This window comes from Lichenostomus cassidix, chromosome 1Aa, assembly GCF_008360975.1.
Source record: "Lichenostomus cassidix isolate B80296 chromosome 1Aa, HeHo_3.0, whole genome shotgun sequence".
Taxonomy (NCBI): domain Eukaryota; kingdom Metazoa; phylum Chordata; class Aves; order Passeriformes; family Meliphagidae; genus Lichenostomus; species Lichenostomus cassidix.
In genome coordinates this window covers 40,942,092-40,957,010 of record NC_139480.1, presented here as the reverse complement: position 1 = coordinate 40,957,010, position 14,919 = coordinate 40,942,092, and the positions used below count along the sequence as shown (strand labels likewise).

The 14,919-nt window shown below is 36.4% G+C and overlaps 1 protein-coding gene across 4 annotated transcripts; it reads left to right on the top strand.

Annotated features, from left to right (window-relative positions):
- Positions 1-306: 306 nt before the first annotated feature.
- ZC3H11D (zinc finger CCCH-type containing 11D) lies at positions 307-12,274 on the top strand. Of its 4 annotated transcripts, none has more exons than XM_085046171.1 (13): positions 307-642; positions 2,090-2,213; positions 2,959-3,135; positions 4,332-4,409; positions 4,503-4,616; positions 5,849-5,968; positions 7,231-7,338; positions 8,030-8,122; positions 8,590-8,697; positions 8,910-9,107; positions 10,540-10,629; positions 11,186-11,277; positions 11,881-12,274. In XM_085046171.1, the coding sequence occupies exons 1-13, from the start codon at positions 520-522 to the stop codon at positions 11,938-11,940; spliced, it is 1,485 nt and encodes a 494-aa protein (XP_084902297.1). In that variant the 5' UTR covers positions 307-519; the 3' UTR covers positions 11,941-12,274. The 4 variants fall into 4 exon arrangements, with proteins under 4 accessions (XP_084902297.1, XP_084902292.1, XP_084902287.1 ...); XM_085046166.1 differs by having other exon boundaries at positions 308-642; positions 8,033-8,122; positions 11,878-12,274; XM_085046161.1 differs by having other exon boundaries at positions 308-642; positions 11,878-12,274.
- The last annotated feature ends 2,645 nt before the right edge of the window (positions 12,275-14,919 follow it).

The window sequence follows — 14,919 nt, the reverse complement described above, 5'->3', positions numbered from 1 at the left end:
TGGGTCTCTAGATCCTGCCAGGAACCTGCTCCAGCGCGGGCTTCTCATGGGGTCACGGCGTCCTCTGGGTGCATCCTCTTGCTCGGGCGTGGGGCCTCCGCAGGCTGCTGGTGCAGCGCTGCCGCAGCGTGGATCTTCCTGGGCTGCAGGGCACAGCTGCCTCACCATGGCCTTCCCCGCGGGCTGCAGGACACACTCTCTGCCCCGGCAGCTGGGGCACCTTCTCCCCTCCTCCTTCCCTGACCTCAGTGGCCGAGGGTTCTTGCATGCACATTCTCATTCCCCCTTCTGACAGTTGTTGCCCAGCAGACTGTGGTATCTTTGTGGTATCAGAGATTTGTTTTTAAGACCACACTTCCATCAGCAAGAAGTTGGGTATTATTTAAGCTTCGCTAAATGGGTTTGTTCCATTTCACATTAAAAAAGCACCAGAATGGGCAACTCTTTGAAACAGTCTGATATTGTATATTTCACTTGGATGCAATAGAGAGAAAGGAAGATGTTCAGCCTGGATAGGACATGGAGCAGCATCATGCTGATGTCCCAAGCTGGAGGAGCAGTTGGCAACTGTTAAAGTGTAACATTCCATCCTGGCTAACAACTGCTCTCAGTTCAGTTCAACAGTTCAACCACATGGAGAAGGTACCACATGCTCCACTCATCTATCTTTTGTTTTAGCTACACTATCCATTGGTGTTTTGTTTCATCTGAAGGTCCAGCATTTGGAAGAAAGCTGCTTTCAGAATAAGATTATGCTTTGCCTGACTGCTGATAGCTTTAATTCAGAGAAGTACTTACATTCCACCTGGTGAAAATCCAGGGACAGGTTTAGGGCTCTTGGTTATTTCATCCATTTTTAAGGGTTGGGGATTTAGGTGTTAATGCCTGGGAGATGAGCTCTGTGTCTCAGGGGTGGCCCAGTTGTACTAACTGCAATCCAAAAGTTTTTGGAGATGCTGTTCCTAGACATAGGTGTTAATGCCTGGAACTGGGAGAAATCTGCCTCCAAATATTCCAGTATTTTCACATATGGCCTTGTTTTCATTTAAAAAAGATAGAAACTCATTCAGAAATAACCCCCAACCTGGGATTTACAGTTCTCAGGTGGGATGCCATTCACATCCAGCATATAAAACTGAGTTTACATATTCAGGGTAAAGCTTGTGAGCACTTTCCTCTTTGGAATTACAAGTTTACCATACGTTTGAGGAAGATACCTCAGGTTATAAGGATAAGTGAATTGCATCATCAGACATGATGCTAAAAACTGTGATCTCTGATAAGACAGAGATGCAGAACAATAATTTTATGTATGACTAACAGAAGTGACTCCTGTTGTGAAAATACAATCTCTGCAATATTGTGCAGTCTTTACCTAGTGCCTCATTGATCATAGAGGGCGAGCAGCAGTATGAGTACATGTATGAGTAAAGAAACAATAATTAAACAAATCCATGTAGACAGTCTATTATTTCCATTAGGTTTTTGTTTATCATCTTTAAAAACATTTGAAAGATGGTGTGAACAGTGTAATAGCAGCTGTCTCAAGATAAAGTCCCAAATTTTTTTCAGTTTCTTTAGGAATATTTCTGGGTTTTGTTTCTTACCCCATGTTTTCTCATAGATCCTTGTATTTTAATAGTTAGGCAGTACTAGGGTAAGATTTTTACTTGTACAGCACATTTCATTGGAGATTGATCTGATTTTCCCATTGTACAGAAAAGGAAGCTCAGCCACATGTCAGTTAAGTGACTTAGGAGTTTTTTTTTTCTTCCCAGCATCTCACCAAAAGTCTGCAGTAAACTAAGTAGACTGTCTTACCCCTTTTCTAATACAGAAACAATTTTATATCACCAAACGCCATTGACCTAACTTGATAATTTAGAGCTATCTAGAGCCTATGATAAAGTTCAAGATAATTTGAAACATTGTAAACTGTAAGAATGTGGTGCCACAAAATCTTGGTTATATGTTTACAGCAGTGTGAACTGTCATATATTCAATCCTATGTTCCCACAGCATGTACTAATCCATTTATTCGATTTTGATTTTTACATTTACAACACCTGAAAACTGTTTTCTCCTGCAGCAAAACTACAGCAAGTTCTCCTGTTTCTGGGAGACAGAGCCCGTAGGCTGTAGGAGGATAAGCTGTGACTTCTTTCACAGAAAACCTCGTAATATAAATGGACTTTATTTGCCACCTAGTAACAGTGAGTAAAAATATGTTCTCAACACATTAGAGTAATGAAATAGATAAAAATGTCCTTCTAGTGCTTATGCAATATATATAATTAGGTCAAGAAATGGACCATGGTGAATCAATCAGGTATGATCTGCTATCCCAGCAAGTTCAAGGGAAAGGAGTTTGATAGGAAATGGATCCCATCATGAATTGTTTTAGCTGTCATGTTATAGAACTTCATACCTATTAGTGGTATAAAAGAGGAAGTCACATTTAGGTTACTGAGATCCATGGAATAAAAATATTGCTTAACTTGAATTTTTGATAGATTAAATCTCTCTAGTAATTAAAATGGTTGGTATGCAGGTAATCATTTAAGAGAAATCAAAATTGTGTGTGTGTGGTGGGAGGAGTAGGTTGGTAGGGACACCAGTAGAAATATCTGTTGATGGAGGACAACATGTTGTATGGATGAGATGCCTCTTGTGTAGATAACATCAGATTACAGAGGTGTGCACAGATATTTTCTCAGTTCATTGTTTTGAATAAAATTTTCAGGCTTGAACATTGGTTCCATGTAACTGAAGTACAGTAATAACATGTCAGGCAGTGCTGTGTTTTTCACACTTTCTGGAGTTACAAGGCGTTCTCTCTCCAATCTCTGCACAAGATAATGCCCAATCCTGATAACGATTTCAGAAGTATGCCTGCTGGTATGAATTTCATACTCTAGTTTCCTCCTAGTGAAGTAAATCTAATGTTCCTGTCTGCAGATGTCCCATTGAAACAGGATGTCCAAGGAGGCATTCTGCATCCAGCTCATCGTCAAGACTCACTCAGAAATCAAGAGAATGTTTTAGTACCAATTCACCCTCCACTGATTATAAACCTCAGTGATGAAGAGGATGATGAAGAGGATGATGAAGAGGATGATGAAGAGGAAGAGAACTGTAAACAGTTTTTTGCTTTCTTTTAAGGAAGTTAAATGGGTTTTGTCAGGTCTTGCAATGTACTTCACAACTGATACATTACAATAACCACTGCATTTCTAGAAAAGAGTTGTGACAAGTTTTTTGAAATAGTTTTCAGCTAATCTTTAAAATGTTGGAACTGGTAGTCACCAGATGTGAGCAAGGCAATATTTTCTAATTCCTGTGATCCACAATTCAGATGGCCATCAAAAACTCTTCAGAATTTTGGGATAAAATTACAAGTTTGGGAGGTACTTCTTTTCTCAGAAACAAATTTTTGAACAAGGGCTGTATGCACTCGTGAAGTCACAGTCTTTTTACAAAAGATAGTTGTGTGACTTCAACTTAGGTAATTTTTTCAGCTGATTTACCAAACTCCGTAGGCAGTATTTTTTGGAGAAAGATATTCTTAAATCTAGCAAAGAGAATTGACGCAAAACTCTCCAGTTGACCTGAATGTTTAAATATACATACACACACACACATATGTTAATACAGTTAAACCATTGACTGTATCTCACTTAGAGATAAGAGATTCATAGGGATGGAACAAACTGCCCATTCCTGGGGAGTGAAAAGTGAGAGAATGATCTACATTCAGGCATGCACTCAGCAAATTACTGTGCTGCCCCAAGCCCCTATTCCCTTTCCCTCTGCCCATCAGGTTGGCTGGTAGAGAAGCCTGTTAGTTTTTTCTGAGTTGGTTTCAGTCTGAGTATGCCACTTAAACAATGTGGAAAGCAGGGCTTTGCTAATCTTCATAGCCTTAACTGAGACAGATAAGGAGCACTCACTTCACCAGCTCTTCCAGCAGACATTATAGAATAGTAACTTTGGGCAGAGGTTTTGTGACAAGCACTCCCTGGTGATATTTTGTATCAGATTTCCGTGTGGGTGTAAATGAAGGATTATTTTGAAAACGAATATTGGAGATGTTTTTGAATCATTTTGAATCAACAAACATTTGCTTCTTAAAATGTGTTTTCACTGCAATGCCATTGCACTTGAAAATACCTAATATTAAGGAATCATTTTTTAGTCCAGAAGCACAGATTGCAGTCAGAAACAAAAATAACCAATGACAGAAATGGAAGTCCTTATCATATTTGATTATTAAGAATTATTGAAGGTCTTTGTATAGTTATCTTGTAATCTTTTTCAAATATTTCCTACAGATGTTTCAAACTGGATGGGTAAGACTGTTACAGATATTGAAGAGGAAAGAGCAATAAGGGATATATGCTATAAATCTGGTAAATATGAAATTAGTCACTCTTTCCTAAACAGCAGTACTTCCAACATGGTAAACTTTAGGACTCTTTTTTTCCCTTTTGGGGCATGTGTAGGAGAATATTATGGGATTCAGAACCCTTACAAACACCAATCAACAAAAACTGTGTCTTCACCATGGCAAGATGAATTCTTACCCTTGGAAGCTACTGAACAAAACTTGCAGAAAGGCAAGTATTTTGATATCTTTGGACTGTATTTATCACTTTTAAAATTGCTGTAACAGGGAGAAAATATTACATAGTTTGCTCTTCCTCCCCACTTTTTAAATTTAGTGAAAATAAAATATTACAAAAAACATATTTGTAAGCATATTACAAAACCAGTTAATTCTTTTTTGCCATATTTATAGTCACACTTGAGGTGACAACCTTCATCAGTAATGGATGAAAAAGGTAGAAATGGGCTATTAAACCAGTGTGTACTTTCCTGACATACACAACATAGATATTTAATACAATTTCATGATAAAGATTTATGTAGTCTAATTTTAACCATCCTAAGGTTAGGAATGTAGTTTAAATTTCTCATTTAGACTTTCTGTTTCAAATGGAGAGAGACAGGAACTCTTATGTATCTTCTATTTATTGAATTATAAGACAATGGCAAAGAAAGCTGAGATGAGCCAGTTTCCCAGAGGTGCTTGGTGATCTCTGCTGGCTGTCTTGTGTGTCCTGATGTCAAAATGTAGAGATACTTCAAACTTTTCTGTAGTGTCTTATAAAAGAAAGGAACAAAAGAGTTTCATTTTGTTTTTAATTCTGGGCTTTATGCAATATAATTAAGGTCAACGGAACACAAATTTATAAAGATTTACCCCAGTTCTTATGATTCTTCATTCATTATTCTCTACTAATTTCTAAATTTAAAATGTTTGTTATTAAAATATTTTTAATAACTCTTTCTAATAAATACATAGACGTATTTAGTCTATAGATGAGGGAATCAGTAACAAATGTATGAACATACTTTTTAAGAGGTGTCTTTATTTATCACTAGATACATTAAGAGAAAAGGATAGATCTGTTTCCCCCAAACAGTTTTTCAATTGAGTTCTCTGAGGCTTTAGGTACTATGAAAATGCCATAAATTCAATCAGATAGGTTTCATAAATGTAATTCATGGATAGTGAGAAGCTCATGAATAAGCAGGTAATTTATAGCTGGGTCTTTGGAGCCACAGTCTTCTTTAGTCTATGAATTACGATATTTCTAAGAGAGCATGGTAGTTATATATCAGTAACACTAGACAAGATCCAAATAACTAATAAAAGAGAAAGGAGGTTATGAAATGAGAGGTTAAGAGAAACGGCACAGTGGCTCATAGGGGTGGGAGAAAGAGAATGTCAGTGCCATCACCTGTGCTTACAAACAGCTAAACATTCTTTCTGTTGCCTTTCCAGGTGATGGTAATACAATTCCTACAAGATTTAATAATACAAGAAAAGAAAAAGAGAGTTCAGAAAGGAGGGTATCAATAGAGAGTATTCCCAGAACAGATCATAAATCCTTTGACAATGGAGGTAATATACTGTAGCATCAGCTTCTCATTGCTGAATATTATGTGGTAAATAAAGTAACTGAATATGCATGCATTGCACTTCATCATTTTGCATTTGAGTTATTCTATGTTCTTTATGTTCTAGACATCTTTGTCATGCTGAACCATTAGTTATAACAGTCAAACTCAGTGTTTATGATTATATATTATGCTAATTTTAGGATTGTACTGCAATCCTTTATCCAGATTACAGTTGATTTTGGGAAAGAAAGGATTCTGTGGAGTTACGAAAAAGCAAGTGTAGAGATGCAGACAAGTTGTTTAGAGCTTTGTGCTAGTAACACCAATATTTGATTCATGTGTGGGCTATTAATTTAAGAGCTGGTCTTGATAATCCTTGTGAGTCCCTGCCAGCTCAGGATAATCTGTGACTGTCTGACTGAATCACCAAATTCTGCAACACTCTGAAATTAAAATGCTTTAAAAAACTGTTAGCTTTGTGGGACTATTCATAGTTAAGATGAATAAGCTTTGTATTTTTCATTTATCCTGCAGATATATAACAGATATATAGTTATCCTACAGAAATATAACAAAGCAGCAGTCATGCAACTTGTGTAACAGGATCTGATCCCTCTGCATAAACTTGGTTCACCTTAATGAAGACACAGTCTTTTGACTATTTCAGTTCAGTATTGAATCATGTCATTAAAGTTGCAGAATGCACAATTCTTCTTGAATTTACTTAATACTTGGTGGTATTCAATCCTTTTTTTCCATAAATATTTATTAGTGATAAAAAGAGTAATAATTGTAGTATTCTTTCCCCCCCTTAGTTTGTCAATGCAAAATAGTGCAGTACCATGCTAGGGCTGCTTGCTCTAGCTTGGAGCAAACTGGTGTGGGTCTTCTAGCTCCAGAACTGTATTACACAGTAGAATTGTGTCTTACATTGGACATCTTTTCCTGCAACCTTTATGTACAAAAGTATTTTTGTTTTTAAATATCCTTTATGTCTGTATAAACAGTTAGCTACCAGTGAGACACAATTCAATAATTACATCTCTGTTCACAATTATATGTATTTAAAGCTTTTTAAACAAGTTGTTTTCTCTAATTTTTGTGGGCCTTACTGAGTCAGCTATCTGGTTTCATTGTGTTCATTGTACTTTTTTACCCACTTAAGCTAAAAACAGGCCATATAAAAAGTAGACTCTTTGCATGGTTCGCCTTTCTCAGGGTACTCTCAAGTACAGATAACTTTGTGAGACTCCTTTCCTACAGGAGGTGGTGTTTCTGTGATGCAGAGGAACCTGTTTGTTAATGGGAACAGATTTGAGGCACTACCTCTGGAAAAAGAACCAATTACATCAAAGTATTCCAATGTGAAAGGTACTTCATTATTATAGATTTTCAAATTTTTACATCAGATTACTTTTCTTCCTCTGCAAGTGTGGTGAACGGTATATACTTTGTCTAAAAGCATTCTGAAGTGAAATTTCCATTAACAGTGTGATTTCTTCCACTGCAAGATGATGGCAGCAGTTGTATGTTATAGTTTCATTCTGCTTCTTTCAGCCAGTTTGCATCCTCTGACAGATTCAATATGGGCAATATGAGCCCCTGAGTTACTAAAGCCTTTGATGGTCGCATGTTAGATCATGTGGAGTGCTGTGCACCTTCCACTTCTGTCAGGTAAAACAGATTTGATTGTAGATGGTATCTCAGAACATGGAACTTAATAAAACCAGTATAAATACTGGTTACTAAAAGACCATAACACTTGTGATAAAGCGTGTTTATTAAAAACTAGTCACATACAGCAAATTAAAATACCTACACAGAAGTACCTTGGTGACGTTTCATTCTTTTGACAAGAGAATTCCAGAATATATTTGTCAATGTAGAAAATGTTATTGTGACTACATTGTTATCCAGTTATTTCTTTGCAGTTTTAGAGTAAAAAGGAAAAAAAGAACAGATTTTTGTCTTTAAACTACCTCATAAACTGAAGCAGAAGTAGAGAATTTCTGACACATTTTGGCCTGAAATGAGATGAACTGAGAGTGCTTATTTACATTAGCAGGAGAAAAGGAAGAACAAAGCCACATCTTCTTGAAGAGTATCAGGGGCCAGGAGAAGAGCACTGTGGTTACTTTACAATGCAACTTTCCCAGTGAAGTTCTGTTTGTAGTTTGAAGTGGGCTTACCTATATAACCAGTGCTGTTGCAAATTTATTTTCATCATTTGTAGTATTTTGTTATGTTCATGCACTCTCCATGTCCACAATGTATCCAGAAGGCAGAAGTCATTCACAGTTCAGCCAGGTATCCTTTGGAGGGCATGGACTGGTCTCCATGGGCACAACCACGGGTGTTCCAGAAGTCCACAACTATGCAATGTAGAGAAAGGATGATCTGATTTTTGCATTTAGAGTTAATTTTTGAGTTGGCTTTCATGATTTCTTCTGCTAGAGGAAATATAGACACTTTTGCTTTCCTTCTGAGTAATGACACTTTTAGAATAATTATGTGAAATGAAATTCCATCCAAAGTGACCTAGTATGAAGTGGGAGCATTTTTGGATAAGAACCTACTTTGTGCTTTCTAAAGAAGTGAATATTTGTCATTTTAATCCCTCAGAAACAAACCACACTGAATTGGTAAAGAACCACCAGAGCAAGGAAGTAAAGGAAAATAAAAGGATTTCGGAGGAGCGACGAAATTCAGCTAATGCAGTAACTGGCAAAGGTATTTTGAAAAAAACTTTTGCTTATTCTATTTACTAAATTGTGAGATGATTTACCGCTATCTAGTTAATTTCTGTTCTTAGTGTCAAATATGGACAGCCTGTACTTGGATTGGACTATCTACAGAGAACATTTTTTAGTCTTGTTATTCAGCCTCCAGTCACCTGCAGTATGTGAAATTTTGAATGATACGAATTGTATTTTCACTTTTAGGAATTCACACTTTGGACCCCAAAGTAAAACCAAGTTACCAACAAAGGGGTCAAAGTGAGGATGATGATATTTCTTCTTCCAGTCCTTATGGGAGAGAAACTGGAAGATACAGTAATTTAAATTCTCCAGAACCTCGACGATCAGCATATGTCGTGTACCGGACTGTCACTCAAAAACCAAAATTCAATGGCTCTACAGGTGGGTTCCTGCTTACACAGAATTCTTAAAATGCGTATCTGTATAGTGCTGCCTTCACTTGTGTTCCCCGCAGGTGCATAATAACTTATTTATGCCAAAATGCAGGCATGAGTAAATTTCATCGAACATAATTTTCACAAGTAGATTTCAGCTGTATCCTTAGACAGAAATGTAAAGATTTATAAAGCTCTTCAATTTGTCAGACAGAATATTCATGAACAAGAATTGAGCTATCTTGACAGCAGGAATTCATGGATGCAATGAAGTGCTGATGTGCACAAAAATAGTGGTCCTCACTTTTTACAGCATGTGAGTTATTCTTTCTGAATATTTAATAAATCTTGAAAGCTCCACCTTTAATCTCTCATTTTATTCTGACTACTTATAGTAGAAGTACTTTTTGTAGTAGAATTTCAATTGAGGCTCAGGAAATGTTTCTTGTTCAACCTTATTTTTCCCAGTAGGGAATGAAACAATGGCCTTGCTTTGCAGGATATATTTCCATAACTGGGATTTCACTGGAGTTTTCGTTGTTATGGATTTGTATTTATTTTCATTATTTAGGATTATTTTTTGTCTTGAATAAACAAGAGTTTGGGTCTAATTCACACTTCTGTTATCAATTTAAATGCAGTATAAATCTTTGTGGATTACATTAGTATTATTTTTTTCACATTAATTGTGTTGGACAGAGGATTGAATCTATTCTTTCTGCTGTTCATAAAGGGCGATACTTCCCTTCATCTCACTCTACTGTCTTCTTGATGGTACATGCTATGTCATTAATTTGACAAGAAACCTGCAGGTGGGATTCTGAGTCTTGCATCTTTCTTTATGGCATCTGCTTCAGATTCATTACATCTTTTGCTTTATTTTTATCTTGCTGGTATAGCCTCACCCAGTCTGGTACATCATTTGGGCTTTATTTGAAGTTCCACTTTCTGTGTCCATGGTTTCTCCGGATAATTGTATTTTTTCCTTTGTCACTTTATCAACAGATTTAGTGATAAATAATTTAAATAATCAGAAGTTAGGAAATTATTCCATCTTGCCAGTTTCAGTGATCTCTCTTCAGCTGGGTTTATTCTCCATTTTGAGGTGCCTTCATGTCTTTATTTCTAATAACAGGAACCTCCTTCAGACAGAGTAATGCCTACTTTAGCATGAATAAAGTTAAGTGAAACGAATTCCAACACTGGTGGTTTGTCTTGAGGACAAATAGCTGTGACTTTTTTCTTTAAATATTTGCTTTCATTAAATGTGAACAGGCTGGTATAGAGATTATAGAGAGAACATTTTTTATGTGAAGAGTTTTGTGAAGCATTTTATTAGATTTCCAGGTTAAAAAAGGATAGAACATTTTTTAAAAAGTGGTAATCAGCATTTTTGTCATAAGAACAATGATTAACATTGTTGCTGCCTTTCTTCCCAGCAACACCTGAGTCCTATGGTCAAAAAGGCTCCAAACAAAAGAATCAGACTGACACCAATAGGAGATTTTGGACACAAACAGAAAACTATGGTAATATTTACACACTGTGTATAAACTGCAAGTTTTATTATTATTATGAAAATAATAATTTGAATTAATAACTTTAATATGGAATTTACAGTATAATATTAATAATATTCATTTCTAATCAACTTTTTAGAAAATGGTTTGTGATTATGCAGCATATTCTGAAGCACAATCAACTGTCTAGCACAAAACCATAATATAGTCTTGCATATAATGCTTTCACAAGCAGGAATAAAACAGAAACTATTGATGCCTTAGGGAAGGCCTTAAGCAGAGGAACATTCCCTTTGTTAAAACCAAAGATGTCCACAGCAGAATCTCCTCATTTGGAAGATCCCATGAGCCTCATGGAAATGCTACAATATTACAAATTGTCTTTACAGTTCTAGAGATACTCTGCCTTTAATACTAGCTTGTGTTTCAGAGGTGATGTCTGATTCATCTGATGCAGTCATTGAAACTTCAGCTAATGTAATATTTAATTCACATATCAGACTAGGGGAGTATTTCCTGAAATTGTGGCTGGAATTAGGAAACAATGTGTATGTTCTTCCTATAGGCAAATATACTTCAGGATCTTCTCATTCACCAACTTGGAGGAAAAGAAATCCACAAGCAAAACAATTCTCTAAATTTAAAACAACCACTCAGGTAACTGATAGAAATGGTTACAATTCAACGTTTTTAGGAGAATTGGCATGTCTCTGCCCACCTGGAAAATGTAAAAGCACTTGTAAAACTTCCTCAGTCAAAACCTGCAAGATTCTAGTCAATGCTGAGTACTCTGAAAGAGCAGTTAATACTTTTATCTGTTTGCAGGTATATACCTTTGCCTGCATAACAAACCTGTGATTTCTAATTTTGTTACAATAATACTTAAACGAAAGCAAAATGTGTACTTGCCTCTACAGTAAGGTGCTACAAAAAGCAGATTTTGGATTCTAGCACCAGAAAAACACAGTAGAGATGAGTTTGATCTATCTGTTTCTCTGCTGGATTGTTCATGAAGCATCAGCAATGGCTGAACAATAACCAGCCGAGGTCGGAATTCATGAGGGACCCAGGCTACAAAATATTTGCAAGATACCCTAAAGACCATTCATATATTTTACCGTAGTCTTGAAAGCTGGGATTAAAACCTCTATCTTGTGTTTCATGTTGAAATTTTACTTCTTAAAATGCTTCTGAAAGAGCAGGTAGTTTTACTCTAAGAAATTATGCACAGGATTTTGTGTATATCTATTTTGACAGCAGAGTAAAGAAGACATGGAAGTGAATAGAAAAGGAGACAAAGAAACATCTAAAGGCAAATAAGGAAATTATCAACTGGAATATCCAAAGATGAAGAAACTGCAAATTCCAAAAAGAAGTTGCAGGAAGAAAGCACACTATAGTGTTTCAAAACTGGCTAAAAATTCTTAAAAATATGCTCTGCATGGTCACATATAAAGATCTATATTCACCAAGTTTAATCTATTATAAAAATTTGGCAGTTGAAATTATTTTTACAGACTACGGCTCTACACTACAAGACTGATAGGAATAGTCCATAGAGATGAAAAAAATCCCTAAGCAGAGTCTTCCCTTACTTTATTTGATAGATGTTTTAAGGCATAATTCCTAATATGAATAAATGCTATTAGTTATACGTAGCAGTTTCAGAGGACTTTTAATCTAAACAGCAATAGTGTAATGCATTCTAATGTGGTTTTTGGTACAAAAGCCAGATTCCTAGATGGTTTTACTGTTTTGCCTGAAGTTTGGGGACTCAGTCTGAATTTGATCTTGATTTAGCAGAGCAGCAGAACTGTGTTATGAACTAAATGAACTCCACAGGAAAACTCTCAGAATTAACTGAGATATGTATTTACAAGCATTTTAAACTAAAATATGAAGAGGTGTACAGAGACTGAGAGGAAGACTGATAAGAAGGATGCTTTAATATTGCTCTCTGGAGAAACAAACCTCATATTGAAGTGTTACATATACATGAGTTCATATCTTTGTCTCAGATGTTTCTACAGTTGTTTTGCACTTACCTGACCTTTGGTCATTCTTAGAACATAATCAGTTTTTGAAGCAAGCCCTTCAAATTTCTTTCTGTAACAGTAGAGTCAGTAATTATCTCAGTGGCACCTGTAACTGTGAGAATGAAAGCATTTTGCCGCCTTGGAGACTTTTCTTCTGTGACTGCTTAGAAGATGAGGCTGAATCAGGTACCTTCCAGGGCACTTCTAACTGAAATGATTCTATTGTTCTATGATAAACATAGTCATACATTTCTCGGCCCTACTTTGTTGAGATTACCTCGATAGTGGTGTAATTTTTATTTTCTTTTGAAATTTAATTTTAATCACGTAACTTAAAAAATGTACTGATTAGACATGTATGCAGTTACACATCACTTTTCTTAACTAAGAAAAGAATAGAAAAACCTCAAGGATCTGGTTTAGCTAAGTAAAAATGTACAAAACATACAAGAAGCATCTTTCTAAAATCAAAGATTAGGTGTGTTGGAAAAGTTCCCCCACCTTTAACTAGACATTGGTGTTTCAAATTGTAGCAAAGGATGCCTTGCAGCAACATTTCACATGTTTTCTGCCTAAAGCAATTTAAAATATCAATTTAGAGGGCTGTTGTATCAATTTATTTTTTAGTATCTTGATAAAAGCTTTTAATTCACTTTTTTTCTACATAAAAGAAATCGAGTTTTTACATTTGGTATTTGTCCAATGTCTCCACAATTTAGAGTATTAAATTTGATAAGACCATAAATGGGCATGAGCAAATGTTGTTATGCTAGTTATGATGGGCAGATAAGCCAGTTCCTTGGAATAGTGGCAGCTCCTGCTTTATACAGGTGATTGCACTCCCTGCCTGGCCTCACCTTTCTTTAGCAGTGCAGCAAGTTCTCAGGTGGACATCCTTTCTGTTTGACAGTAGAAATGGGGAATATAGCTGGCTTCTTTGGGAAAACCCTGTAAGAGTTCTAGTGACCAAAATGTGGTAACTTTTCCATGGATGGGATCTGCAGGCTGTGTTGTGCTGTGGTCACAGCTTGATGCTCTGCAGCTTGGGGCTCCTAGCATCCATAGGGTCATATGATTATCTATACTATCTTCATTTTCTTTTTAGTATGTTCTCAAAAAAACAGGATCTTAAGAGGTTCTTTATAGAATCTGAGCACCTTTATGACTGGGATCATAAAGAACAAAGCACCTCCTGATACAATTTAACTAACCCACGTCCCCACCCTGAAAAGGCAACCCAACAAACTAAAGCCAAAAGAAAATAATTTTCTAGCATCTTAACATGCAAATATACCAGCAGATGATTGGACTAAGTGTCAGGCCCAGCTCCAGGGAAAGACAAGGAAATGCAGGAGGAGAAGGATGTGGCCATGAGAGTAATACTGGGCTGATCCTTGATTGTTGTGGAATTACAGCTTCAGTATATTATCTCTTTTCACTGGAGCTTCCTGTAGAGAAATTACAAATACTGTCCTCTTAGTCATCACTTGCTCAACCCAGGAATTCACAGATACTAAAAAGTACCTCAGCATTGCATGTTAAATATATGGCTCAACAAGGTATTTGATGTTCCTGTCAGGTGTTAACTGCTTTTGACAGAAATCAGGGGAACCAAAAGGGATCTAGTGCTTTGTGTGATCAAATCCTTAATTAAGATTTCCCTTTCATGGCTTCAAAGACACTAAGATCCTCTAAAATAATAAAAATACCTGTTTATTTTCCTGATTACAGATACTTTCCCTGTTATACATTTTAATCTTGCCTGGTTGTCTCTGTCATTTCAAGCCCCAGAGAGGAGCCAAAGGAAACTGAGAATATTCAGTATTTCATGCAGTGAGGCTCTAAAGACTGCATTTCTGTACTTTCACATAATCACTTCATATGTCAGACCCACCCCCCCACTGATTTACACTTATAGTACTTGAAAATAAGCCCTGAGATAATGAGCCAAAAATCCGAGGCAGAGGGTCACTGAAGCAGAGTTGAACTTGCCCTCGTTTTAAGTATGTGTGGCCATAATCTGCTGAATTGGAAACCCCAGGGGAAATAACTGATTTGTTGCTTTCACCCTATACATGTTAAAATATGCTAATGTTTTTCCAGATGGTACTTCTAAAAGCACATCTGACATCTAATCTAGGTGAATCACATTCCTTAGCAAACAGAATAACAGTGCTACCACCTGTATTTTGACAAAACTTTGCAAAGCTTCCAGTCTGAGATCCTGCATCTCAGCAGCACTGGTATTTTAAATAACCTGTTT